The 12,768-nt window shown below is 35.6% G+C and overlaps 2 protein-coding genes across 7 annotated transcripts in view; one reads left to right on the top strand and one right to left on the bottom strand.

Moving 5' to 3' along the window:
* Positions 1-1,498, top strand: part of l1cama (L1 cell adhesion molecule, paralog a) — a 47,750-nt gene extending 46,252 nt beyond the window's left edge. For all 4 annotated transcript variants that reach the window (XM_028452008.1, XM_028452012.1, XM_028452009.1 and 1 more), the window contains one exon: positions 165-1,498. In XM_028452008.1, the coding sequence (XP_028307809.1) occupies positions 165-408 (244 nt within the window). In that variant the 3' untranslated portion in view covers positions 409-1,498. The remainder of the gene's footprint in view (positions 1-164) is intronic.
* Positions 1,499-3,273: 1,775 nt separating this feature from the next.
* Positions 3,274-12,020, bottom strand: ribc1 (RIB43A domain with coiled-coils 1). 3 transcript variants are annotated; one of them, XM_028452050.1, is made up of 8 exons: positions 11,899-12,020; positions 10,505-10,714; positions 8,336-8,553; positions 8,099-8,213; positions 7,612-7,730; positions 5,889-6,101; positions 3,501-3,667; positions 3,274-3,431 (listed from the first exon to the last, which is right to left on the bottom strand). In XM_028452050.1, the coding sequence occupies exons 2-8, from the start codon at positions 10,701-10,703 to the stop codon at positions 3,350-3,352; spliced, it is 1,113 nt and encodes a 370-aa protein (XP_028307851.1). In that variant the 5' UTR covers positions 10,704-10,714; positions 11,899-12,020; the 3' UTR covers positions 3,274-3,349. The 3 variants fall into 3 exon arrangements, with proteins under 3 accessions (XP_028307851.1, XP_028307849.1, XP_028307850.1); XM_028452048.1 differs by lacking the exon at positions 11,899-12,020 and adding an exon at positions 11,676-11,787; XM_028452049.1 differs by lacking the exon at positions 11,899-12,020 and adding an exon at positions 11,623-11,754.
* Between the last annotated feature and the right edge of the window lie 748 nt (positions 12,021-12,768).

Raw genomic sequence — 12,768 nt, 5'->3', positions numbered from 1 at the left:
CAACTCCTGACTGTTTTGATTCTATATTTAATCTACAATACACGTCAAATCTGTGAATTTGATTAAAAATCATTATTAAATCATCAGGCCATGGTTGCATCGTTGACCTTTGGTGATGACTGGAAAAGTGGTTTTACCTTTTAATGGCTTCTGTGCTTTTGCAGTGACCTTGAGGAGAAGCGTACTGCTAGCCAGCCATCCCTGGGTGAAGAGAGCAAGCTGTGCAGTCAAGACAACCTGGACTTTAATGGCAGCAGTGCCATGACAACAGAGCTCAACATGGATGAGTCTCTGGCTAGCCAGGTCAGCCGTCCCAGTGACGGTCTACCAGATCACTCCCTGCTCCACCCCACAGCTGTGTCCTCAGCCTCTAACGGCATGCCCAACTCAGTAACCATCCTCGATTAACCCTCAAACGATCAGCAGGGACCACCAGACCAAAATATGTAAACACGTATGTGCCCGTATGCTTTTGTTCCTTACCTACTGGCTCATCTGTGTTTGGACTGTTTCACACAATCATTTGAAACATCAGATGACTATTAGAGTCACCTGACTGACTGACTGACTGACTGACTGACTGACTGACTGACTGACTGACTGACTGACTGACTGAATGAATAAATGACTGGATCATTCTGACCAAAGGAGTGTCCAAAGAAGTGGACGATATGATAAAAGTCTGACTAACGTGAATATGCCGACTCTCTACTTTATGATGTTTGTTACTTATTTAAAAGACTACATTCACTTTCCCGCTTTTTGCCTTTTTTTCTTCTTTCTATTAACAAGAATAACTACAGACACGTGTATACAGAATGTTGGACTTTGAGAAACATCAGGGGTTAGCGATGCAGAGCAGTGCATTCAAAGAGGAGGGAGTCGACAGAGGTCAGCACACGGTGCTGTAACAAGTTGTGAATCTTAGGATCATGTCTGATGACATTTCACACATGATTTTCTATGTCTGATGCCATTTGATGTTTAAGATTGTAATTTCTAGTGCTTTGTTTTGCTTCGAGCATCGGTATAAAAATAAAGTCACACTTTAGGTACATGCCATTTTTTCATTTATGACATTTCAACATTGTTTTCCACATTTTATATATTGAATCGATGACTTTTTGTTATGATACAAATCCAACATCATAATGTTTTCATCGACATTCAGTGAAGTAAGGTTTCTTACCATAAATGACATTGGATGCATTAAAGGGAACCTGCTGTGAAAAAGCTAAATAGCATCTGGTGTATATAGCTGCATCTACATTTATCTATTTAGCCATAATACAGTATTATAGAAATGTACATGCTCCTTCTAAGTTGCTGTGCCTGCTTGGTCTGCATAAAGCACCAGATTGATGTCATTACTCCTGCCTCACCACCACAAGTGTAACGTCTTCATTGGAAATGCTACTCTTTTGTCGAGACATACATGTAGCTTTCTGTATCCGTCTTTGTCTCTTTATACACTGTATTAAAACATTGTTGTCTCTGATTAACATTTTCTCCATCTCATACAACACAACCTGACCAAGGACAGAGTTTATGCCCATCCATTCATTTTCTGACCTGCATTTTCCTGTTTCCAAGGTAGCGAGGCAGAGTTTACGTGAGTTTTGGAAACTAACAAAATATTTTCATGTTTATTTTTCTTCCGAAAAATCATCAATGCAATCCAATGCTGTAGACAAACATCATGGTTTGCAGTATAATATGATCTAACTCAACATTTGGGACATTTATCAATCACAGGGAATGTATTCTGTCCAGGGTTGGGGCAGCTTGTGCATTTCTGTATGCTGTACTGATTTGAGTAGGGCAGAGGATAAGATACTAAAGGGAGGTTATGAATATTTTTCTTTCTACAAAATGTAAATAAAACCCACGAAGAACAATGTTTGATAGGAAAACCTGGGGGGGGGGGGGGGGGGGGGACATGAAAGTGTAAAACCTCAGTTTGTAAATTTTCTTCCTTCATTGCTACAAGCTCAAAAAAAAAAAAAGCTTTGCGATTGTTTTTATTTTATGTAAAATTTGGTGACATTTGGGTGTAAACTTTTTAAAACAAAAACAAAAAAGTTTCAGCTAAGAGATAAAAAAGGGTTCTGTTGATATAAACAAAAAAAACGTAAATTTGGGTCTTTTAGTGAAAAAGTTTTTCTGAAGGTAGAATCATGTCTTTATTATTTAATTAAAAAACACAATTTAAATATATATATATATATATATGTTCAAGCAAAATAAACTTAATTTTAAACCTTTTTAAGTGTTTTTTTTTTGGGGTGTCAAATATTTGCTTGTCAAACACTTTTCTTCTTTTTAGATCGAAAAGTAAAGGTTATTTATTATTAGTTAGGTTTATTATTGATAATTGTTTTTTTTGGGGGGGGGGGGGCTAAAACATTTCTTTTGATTTAATAATAAAGACAAAATGCTACCTTTATATGCTTCACTAAATAAGAATCCTGCAGTTTCATATTATCCAGCAGTGGAGTGTTTGTCTGATGCAGAGCAGAAAAGGTTTCTAATGGGGAAACATCATCCAGCTGTCCCTGAGGCAGTAGATGAGAAAGTCCAACAAGGTTATTAACACTGAACGATGGGTTGTTGATAAAGAGACACACTCAGGACAAAATGATGCATTACAAAATATATTTTCCTACGTGCAGCAGCTAGGATGACTGACACTTTTCAATATTCTTGCTCTACATCTGCTTTTGTGTTGGTGACAAATATTAGCTTTGGGGAGCTTAACTGTGATTGAGGAGGGAAGTGGACCAGGCAGAGGGTGTTAACTGGGTTATATCAAGCCAACTCTGTTTTTCTCTCTCTCTCTCTTTTTCACACACACATGCACACATAAACACACCACACAAACAAAACTGCCTCACTCACTGCTTTTTATGTTTCAAAACAGAACATTTACTTTTCCAATTGTTTTCTATTTATTGTTAAAAATAAAAAATAAAAACAAAAGAAAAGAAAAGAAAAGAGAAAGATTGATCTGTAAGGAGAAGTCAAAGATAGATCAATAATGGCTGAGTGAGGGTCCTGAGTGTCATGACAAAGGGGTGGGGGGATGTGTTGTGTGTGGGGTGCACTGTTCGCACAATAAGGATGTCTGTATGTTTCGGGGGGGGGGGGGGGTGAGCTTGAGGAGCTTAGTGGACCTGTGCCACACATGTGGCCAATGTAAGTGTAATCGCATCTTTACTCACTGTTACTGGATGTATGATCAAAAATAAAATTCATGGAACAATCTGCACCACATAAAGGTTGTATCTTCTTTTAATCAGGTTTTAAGAGCACATGTTATTCAACCACTGTTTGTGAGGTAGTGAGGTCATCAGCGGGAGCTGGTGTTGAACTGTCTGAAGAAGTCTTCGGTGGGTTTGTTCGTGTACAGCTTCTTTTCCAGGAACTCCTGACTGCAGCAGAAACACAAGCATCAGCACAATGAGGTGAATTAGTTCATTCTGGCAGTGGTGCTGATTTACCGAGCCTGTTGCTCCATGGCCAGCTGAGAGTTGTACTGGTCCATTTGAATCCTCTGCTCTCTCTTCAGCTCTGCCTCTCTCATCTCCTGCTCCTCTGCTTGTCTGGACAGCTTCATGAAGTGGAGGTCCCAAAGTGTATCCTGAAACCTCTCACCGTCCTGCTGCCTCTGGGTAAGGAATTTACACATCATGTATACGTATAGGATTTGTGAGATTTTGTTTTAGAAACCACTCCTAAAGCCCCTGTTCTTATTTGTTTTAATTTTTAGAACAAAGTCATAGCCAAAACACTAAACAGATCACTAAAAAGCATTCAAAAGGAGTAGTTTTCCATAAATAAACTGCAAAAATGTTTTTATTCTTCATTGCGACTAGCCGAGCATGCGCAGAACGACCAGAATTAACTGAAGCAGAAAATCGTTTACAAAATAGTGGAATTATTTAATTCTGAATTAAAATTTCAATAAACCTAATTTGAAATTACATTTGCATTCAGAATTCAGTGTTTACAAGGTCGGTTTAAAGAGGATTTAACTTTTAATCCGAATTAAAGAGGAATTAAAGCTCCCATGTAAACGTGGTCATCCGTAGTCCCTGGAAGGTTTGATGTTGTGTACTGTGTACAACAGAAAGGACATTTAAAAAAAAACAACAACAACAACAAAACCGACAACTCTAATATTAGACAGCATGGACAGTACAATAAAATACAAAAACTCAAATATAATTACATTTATCTTAGGACAGGCCAGAAATAACGTGACCTTAGTGCATAAGGCAGATGACAAAGTGCAAACGTGCTAATATTTTGTCTTAAATAAAACATTGCACCTCACCCTTAGCCTGGTTTGTTAGTGCTAAAATCATTGCACACCTGATTAGTTGATTCAAAGTGCTAACATTATTGCACCTATTGCATCAAGTTATTTTGCCATCACTGCTCAAACAATAAATAAGACAACAATCTAAGGAAATAATTGACCTGTGATTAGATTATTATTGCAGCCACAGCTTAAAATGAAAAAGCTATTAAATTAAACTTGAGATTACAATATTAAGGGGTTTCCAGAAGAAACAAGCAAACTGGGTTACAAGGTGGTGGTTAGCAATAATGTGAATTTGCCCTTTGGAATTTTTCTATGGAGTTTGTTTGTCCTCCCCAAACATGGAAGATTTTCTTCTTCAGTCTCTCCAAAAGTCTAAAAACATTCTCTAAATTGACTATGAATATGTGTGTGCGTGCGTGTGTGTGCGTGTGTGTGTGTGTGTGTGTGTGTGAGCCCTATTTTTGACTTTCCTTTAGGTTTGGACAAGACACCCATAAAATGCTGATAGTTGGGGGTCATAAACCCCAACCCATTCCTTTAAGGCAGTTTTTCTTTCAACGTTGGGGTCGTGACCCCATGTGGGGTTGCCTTGTTTTTATAATAGGGTTGTCTGAAATGTTTAGTAATTGATAAAAGTAGTTACTGATTGAAAATATATTTTGAACATTTTCAAATAAATTTTCTTTTTTAAATTAAAACAACACACAATCCTAAACAACTGTATTCTATACTTTCATGTTGTCAAATATAAATCTAGTAAAAACAAAATGCAGTATAAAGAAAAAGAAGAAAATAATAATGAAATAAAATAAATAAATAAATGAATTTAAAAAAATATATATATATATATATATATATATATATATATATATATAATAAATATCTGAGCTGGCATATCTTGTGGCTTTGTACACAAATCCTAGCTAATCTGTATTTGTTGCATAGTATAACAAACAGGATCAAAAATGTATTCTAGAAAATGCATTTTTAGGGTCGCCAGAAATTTGTGCTGTGTAAATGGGGCCACGAACCAAAAAAGATTGCGAACTAGAGCTGGGCGATATAGCAAGTTTTCTATTTTCGTGATATAGAAAATTTCAATATCGGTTTAGGAGTCGCTGCTTTCACTACTTCTCAGAACAGCATGAAAAACACAGTTGGATAGATTTTGTGCGTCCTAACCCAGACCTTCACCTAAACAAGCGACACAACAGAACTCACTCACACGTGCTGTCCCTTAGAGGAGAAAAAGCGTAAAGTGGCACATTGTTAATAAATGTGCCTGTGTGGCATTTTGTATCAGCAATTTTAACACTGAATTGTCATTCTCGTAAGACTTTATTTGAATTAAAATTATCGAGATTTATATTGCATATCTCGTCTTTGAGAAAAAATTAAGAGATGTGAGTTTTGGACCATATCTCCCAGACCTTTTGGGAACCACTTCTTTTAGGGTTCTTGTCTACCTATTTATTTTCATATTTGCCCAAATAAATGAGATTGGAGTGACTTTAGTCAAACCAGGTGGAATCACATGTTTAGAGAAAGTGGAATAGCTCACCTGTCTCTGACGAAGCTGCTCCGCTTTCTCAATGTTGAACCTGTTCACCTCCTCAGCATTCATCCCCTTGTAACTGTCTGGCCTCCCTCCTCGCCCCTCCCTCTGTGCCACCTCTGTCATCATGTCAGATGTCAGTATATGCACCTGTTCTGCAAAATTCTGCCGCACCTCTCTCCTCTGTCGCTCCTTTACTTTCTCAGTTTGATCTACAGCCTATAGGGAACAGAAGAAACTGTGAACAGGTCATTCCTCTCTAATTATACTCAGACAATCAAATGTAAAATGTTCTCCTGAGGAACCAATGAACGGTGCATTAGAGAAACCACATAATTGTCATGGCAAATACTGTGACTGGAAAGATTTGCAATGATGCCTCCCAATGGGAGATTCAGCCAAGTGCACCGTGGCACTGGAACGAATTAAGAGCTATGTAAGTGGCAGCTATTAAACAGGAAGTGCCAAATGCCAATGCATGCATCAAAGCTAATTATTGTAACTATCTGTGATATTTAGAGACAATTATTGTAATTTGTTTTTGCCAGGGTTGGAGTCGATTACAATTTTCATTTACAATTATGTTTTCTATTGAAATTCAATTACGATTACAGTGACCAGCATTTTTCCCAATTACAATTAAATTACAATTATTTTTTATCCTCAGAAACTACATTACAATTACATTCTCAATTACTAAAGTTCAATTACAATTAATTGCTATTACTTAGCCTAAAAAAAATAAAAATAAAGTAAAAGTTAACTTTCCTCTTGTGTTAGCATCTCTTATGATAACAGGTCATAAATCAGCTGTAAAATACACTAAAAACAAATATCTATCATCTAATTTCTTTCCTATCTATTAGTTCCCTTGTTAAGCTTCCTAAACAATGAAAAATATAGGTTTTAATATTTTGGTGTAGGTATCTGAGCCTTACTTGTGTCAGTATAACCCTCGATTTCAATTTTTTTTCATGGTAAAATGTGGGAAAGCTTGATATGAAACATATTTTAATAATTGTTAACTACATATGTGTAGAACTGTAACATATGGTTCCCTAGTTTTGCGTTAAATTATAATGAAAATGTTTATAGAATTTTCATGGCAATAACATTTGCAAGAAAGATTCAAAGTGTTTATTATCATGTGCACAATAAAGAAACATTTCTGTTTTGCTCACCACACTGGATGCCGCAAAAAGAAAGAAAGAAAGAACAAAAACAAATTTGAAAAAGAACAAAAAAAGATAAAAAATATAGTAACAATAATTATAATATTTTAAAAAGTAATAAAGATAAATATAAATATGTACAGTACTATGTACTGTACTAAGGTAGAAAAGATAGAAAAGTCAAATATAAAGTGTGCATTGTACATAGTGAAATATATCCAGTCAATTATCTGAACTCATTTACAATTTAATTACGATTATGACATCAACAGATTTTTACAATTACAATTACAGTTATAATTACTCCATAATTGTATAATAATTATCAATTATGTTGTTATAATTATAATTGACCCCAACCCTGGTTGCTGCCTCACTTCATCAAATGCACAACATCCATCCCTGTTCCCACAAATGCTAATATAAATATTCCCATAAGTATCAGCAGGAAGTACTGTATGTTCTAACATCTGTATGTGTGTCTGTGTGTGCATGCGTGTGTGTGTGTGTGTGTGTGTGTGTGTGTGTGTGTGTGTGTGTGTGTGTGTATACTGAACCAAGGCTTGATTATAGTTGTCCAATGTCAGATGAGCTTCTTTCCTCAGGTCCTCCTCAAATGCAGCTTGTTCAGCCCACTGCAGGTCTTGCTTCACCAGCCCTTTACTAATAAGCATATCTGACACACACACACACACGCACACACACACACACGCACACACACACACACACACACACACACACACACACACACACACACACACACACACACACACACACACACACACACACACACACACACACACACACACACACAGTTAAAGGTAATCTAATGTGTTTTTCTCCTTAATAAACACTGTACAAAGCAGCACTACAGAGACACACTTTATGGCTTCCAGGGACGAGCATCCATCAGTGTCATCTCACAGCACGGGCTGTGCGTAGGAGTGTGTGATTGTTTGTGCAACAAGCATGAAGCATGTGTGTGAATTACAGAGGAGCATGTACAGTAAGTTCATCAATAACTACAATGTGTGTCCTTTTCACCTCTGTGCTGGTTTGCCATGTGCCTTCTTTTATCCTCATCCATCTGTGCATGTAGATCTCTTTCATTCGCCTTCATTTGTTCTCTCCTCTTTTGCTCATCACCGATGCCCTCCCCCTAAATGAGAAACATGAATAAACGGCTTGTGAAGCAGATAGAGTGTTTGTTTGATAATTAAATGGATAGTTTCCTGTTGGTCATTACATTATAAAACACCTGTCTGTGGATAATAGGCCTACCTGAAAGAGATGCATACTGGAAGGTCCCAACTGACTCTCTGGTATGGTGAGATTGTACGGCCCCTTAGGGTTGGAGTTGAGGTGAGCATTGATGGAGTCATTCTTTCTTTGATTAGTGGTCCAGAACTGGACCAGGTCTGCGTGTATAGCTTCCTGCTTTTCTTTTTCATTCGTTTCTTGTAGCAGAAGCACTTTATCGTTGTAATTCCTCAGATTATCTGTAAAATAGCCAGTAAGTAACTTTAAGCCTCACAAAACGTTGAACAATGTACATGATAACCTTAGTATATTGACTTTTATCTAAGTTTTGTGTTTGATTTTTTTCCCCTTTGTCTTTTTGAAGTTAGATTCATTTATCTGAATAATATCCAGGAAGTTTATTATTATTTGTGCCATGGTATAATGCAGTGGTTCCCAAACGGGGAACACGATGACACTACAGGGGATACTTGAGAAAAACAGAGAGAGGAAAACTAACAAATAAGCATAAAAATATGAGGTTTAATAATGTATATTTTAGTTAAAAATGATTATCATACTAAATATTACCAGCAACTCACAAAACGACCAAAAAAAAACACCAAATAGGAGGACAAATATACTGAATGATAAAAATAATTTTAAAAAATTACACCAAAAACACACACACTGAGAAAGAAAAATACTTACTACTACCAGCAACACACAAAACGACGACAGACAAGAAAAAAGATAATTACAAAATACACAACAATAACAGAGAAAAAACCAAACAACATAAGAAACAACTAAACGACACCAAACACACACACAAAATAATTTAAATATTACCAACACCACACATAAACAACAACAAAAACACACACAAAATAAGAATAAAATATATACTGAATAATAAAAAGAACAACAACAAAGTACACAAAATGTCACCAAAAATGTGGATTGAAATGATCTTGATTAGAACATGAACTGAAAATACAAGATCAGTCTTGGTCTCATGCGGGAAATGACCGGAAATGATGAAAACTTCAGAAATAAATCTATTCAGCAGGCACTAAATACTGTGTCATTCTACTTATTTACAAAATGCGATTCTTTAAATATTGTATTATCACTCATTCATTCCATCATTATGCTCTAGAGTTGTTTTTTTCCCACAGAATTCTGAGCAAAATGTTCTAGTCGGACAAAGGGGTTAATTGGATTCAAAAGTAAGAGAAAAAAGATTTGAGAACCACTGGTATAAAGTAATCTTAAAGACGTAAATCCTTGTTTTAATCAGAAATAAAATGGGTTAAAAGTGACCATAAAATGGTAGAAAAGACAGTGAAATGGGATTTTAAAAATCACAAAAATTAAATAAAAGTTGCCTATTAGAGTGGCCAAAAACCGACAGAAAAAGTGATTAGAAAAAAAAAAAAAAACTGTTCAAAGTGTCAATATTGGCCTAAAAGTGGCAGAAAATATTGGGCATGACAAATTGTGAACATTGTTAAATTAGAAAAAATAAGCATGAAATACGATGAAAAGAGGTTATATGTGACAATAATGGGTCAACATGTGTGACACTGGGGTGGGAAAAGTGGTGGAATAGGTTCATCAGTGCTGAAAATATCTTGAAAGTGGAAACAAAATGTACAGAAAAAGCCTTAAAAAGAGTAACAATATGGCAAGAAAAAGTGATGAAATAGGTTAATATATGGCAAGTTTGGTGCAAAAAAAAGGGTTAAAATAAGCAAAAAAGGGCTTAAATTGTTCTGAAAATATTCTTAGTTTTTTTGAAGGTATCTGGCAACCCCCTCCCAGTGTCTTGTGACCCCAAATGGGGTGCCGACCCCAAGGTGGACAACCCCTGCTTTAGAGAACGTACACAAGGTACATCTTAATAATTGTTCACATTTAACCTGAATAGCCTCTAACTCACAGACACCCTACAGAGTGAACCCCAGCTTGAGTAATAATGTATATGTAGTATATAACAATATATAATATATAACTAGACCAAATATTATTTGAAGATGAAGGAATATTTATGCAAATGTTTTCAACTCTTAGATTCTGAAGTTTAATTTGTGGTAAAAGTGTTTAGTATTTAAAGGCAGTAGAACTTGGATTCTTTGAGACTCGATTCTACTTATGCAATGAGGTTGACCCTATACATTATGATTATGATTAAACGTGTATTTATACCAAATGCATTGTCGCGTTGTTTTTCCACACTCTCCTGAAGTTTTCTCTCTTGGACCTGCTGGTTTAGAGCATTTACATCCACTCCCATCACACGCTGATGGGTGTTGAAGATACGAGTCTTACGAGCTTCTTCTGCAGATCTTCGTCTTTCCGCAGCCGTGGTAGTGGGACGACCCACAGTTAGGTCTGGTTGGTACATGTTCACGGTTTCTTCAAAAACACATAAAAAAAAATTAGAATTGGAATATCACATTATCACAATTAAATAGGGTGTTCATTTAGTCTTTGACCATCAATCATAAAACCTTGATAAAGGCTATTGTAGACCCCATCTGTAGCCAGTGATGCCTCTCCCTAAACATAGAACATGTGCTAGGGCAAAATTTTCATGACCCCCTGTGGGGTCACCTGGAATGTACAGTAATTTGTAAAAAACTAAATTACTGATTGAAATTTGATATATATATAATTTAATTATTATTCTTTTTCAAATGAACACATCAAACACAATATCAAACAACTATTCTATATTCTAATCTAGTTAAACTTAAATACAGCATAACAATGTCTGAGGTGGCGCATCTTGTCACTTGGTGCACTAATCCTGACTACTCTGTATTTGTAAAACAACACACTATAACAAACAAGTCATTTGTCATATCATAATGGGGTCACAACCCAAAAAAAAAGGGTTAAGAACCATGGCGTAGGGCCTCATCTTCCATGGAGGGGCCACATTTAGCGTGAGGGGACACATTTTAGCATATGTGTTACATTCTCCAGGTATTCAAAGGTAACAGTTTTAACTTGTTTCCATCTTCCAGTTTTCTACAAGTTCTTAAACAAATGAAAGAAATGGAATTTGCTGGTTTAAAAACCCTGTTTTATTATTGAAGGGAAGTGTTTCACTTTTTACTTTTTTTTTTTATTACTTGAGTACACTTGTACCGTGTACTTTCTTACATTTACACAAGAAAGCGACTTCAGTACTTTTAATTTTTATTTTTTATTCGAGTATCTATACTTTTATTTGAGTACTGAAGACTTCTACTTTCACCACCTCTTATTAATGTTTACAATATTACAAGAAAATGACTTTGGTCACAGTTATTGCTCACTGAGGGCATCTGCTGGTCAATCTTTACTGGGTGTTTTAAGGATATTACTAGACCTGCTTTAGTCGTTTTTGACAGTCCTTCTTTCTTGCAGTTGCAGTCAGTCGTTTAGATTCGGCGCCTGTGATCCTAGCCTGTTACCATGACTACCTGTCACAATGAGCTGTTCTACAAGGCTGCATTTAATGACTAAATGTGTCACCTAAATCACCTAAAAAACGCTATAAAGACTCACATAATCACACTCACACTTGTAATACGTCTATAAAAAGATCTTACCTGCTGCTGTATACCTTTACTTCTAATAGTTAAACCAATACCGATGTTGTTGTCTTTTTTTTTTAATTTTATTTTACGACACAACAGAAGCAGTTGTTGCACTAAAGACCGGCCTGTGTTTGGAGGACCTCGGTAACCATAGCAACAGCTGCTCGCCTTTTGGGGAAGGCCAAGGATTCAACTGAACTTTATTTATAAAGCGCTAATTACAAGGAGTCGTCTCATAGCGCTCATCACAAAGTTAAAAAAATAATAATAATAAAAATCTCTCCACCATTATTTTTTAAGGAAAACTTTCTAGAAAACAGTATAAATCACCTAAAATAAATATGAGCAAAAAGTAAATGTTTCAGTTCATGTCAATTAAATAAAATGTTGAATAAAACGTGTACTATATCTAAAAAAAACAAAAAAAATAAAATGTGTACTATGTCTAAAAAAACGTCAACACATAATTGTTGGATGAATGTGGATGTGTTTTTGGCCGGACAGCCTATTCTGCAAAAATACATTTTTGAAGTAGACTTCATTTAACGAACATACATAAACATAATAAACATTGTAGATAGTAATAAATATTTCTGAAACCCAGAACAGATATTCGTGCAGAGATATTACATTCGTTGTCATGACTTTTTTTAATAGTTTGCTTATTTTAAGATTGGTATAAATTCGCAGTTGGTAAAGGTTAAGAATCCATAGGCTCCATAGTCTGTTCTTAATTATTTTTCTTAAGTCTTTGGTTTTATGACTATCATCACCTATTTTTATTTATTTTTATTCATTTATTTATTTTTAATCAAATTTATTTGTACAGGCTTTTCATATGCAAGGTAATGAAATGTGCTTTACATGATTAAACAGTGCAAC

This window comes from Gouania willdenowi, chromosome 7, assembly GCF_900634775.1.
Source record: "Gouania willdenowi chromosome 7, fGouWil2.1, whole genome shotgun sequence".
Lineage (NCBI taxonomy): Eukaryota > Metazoa > Chordata > Actinopteri > Blenniiformes > Gobiesocidae > Gouania > Gouania willdenowi.
Note: the sequence above shows the minus strand (reverse complement) of the source record. Positions and strands in the feature narration are given on the sequence as shown.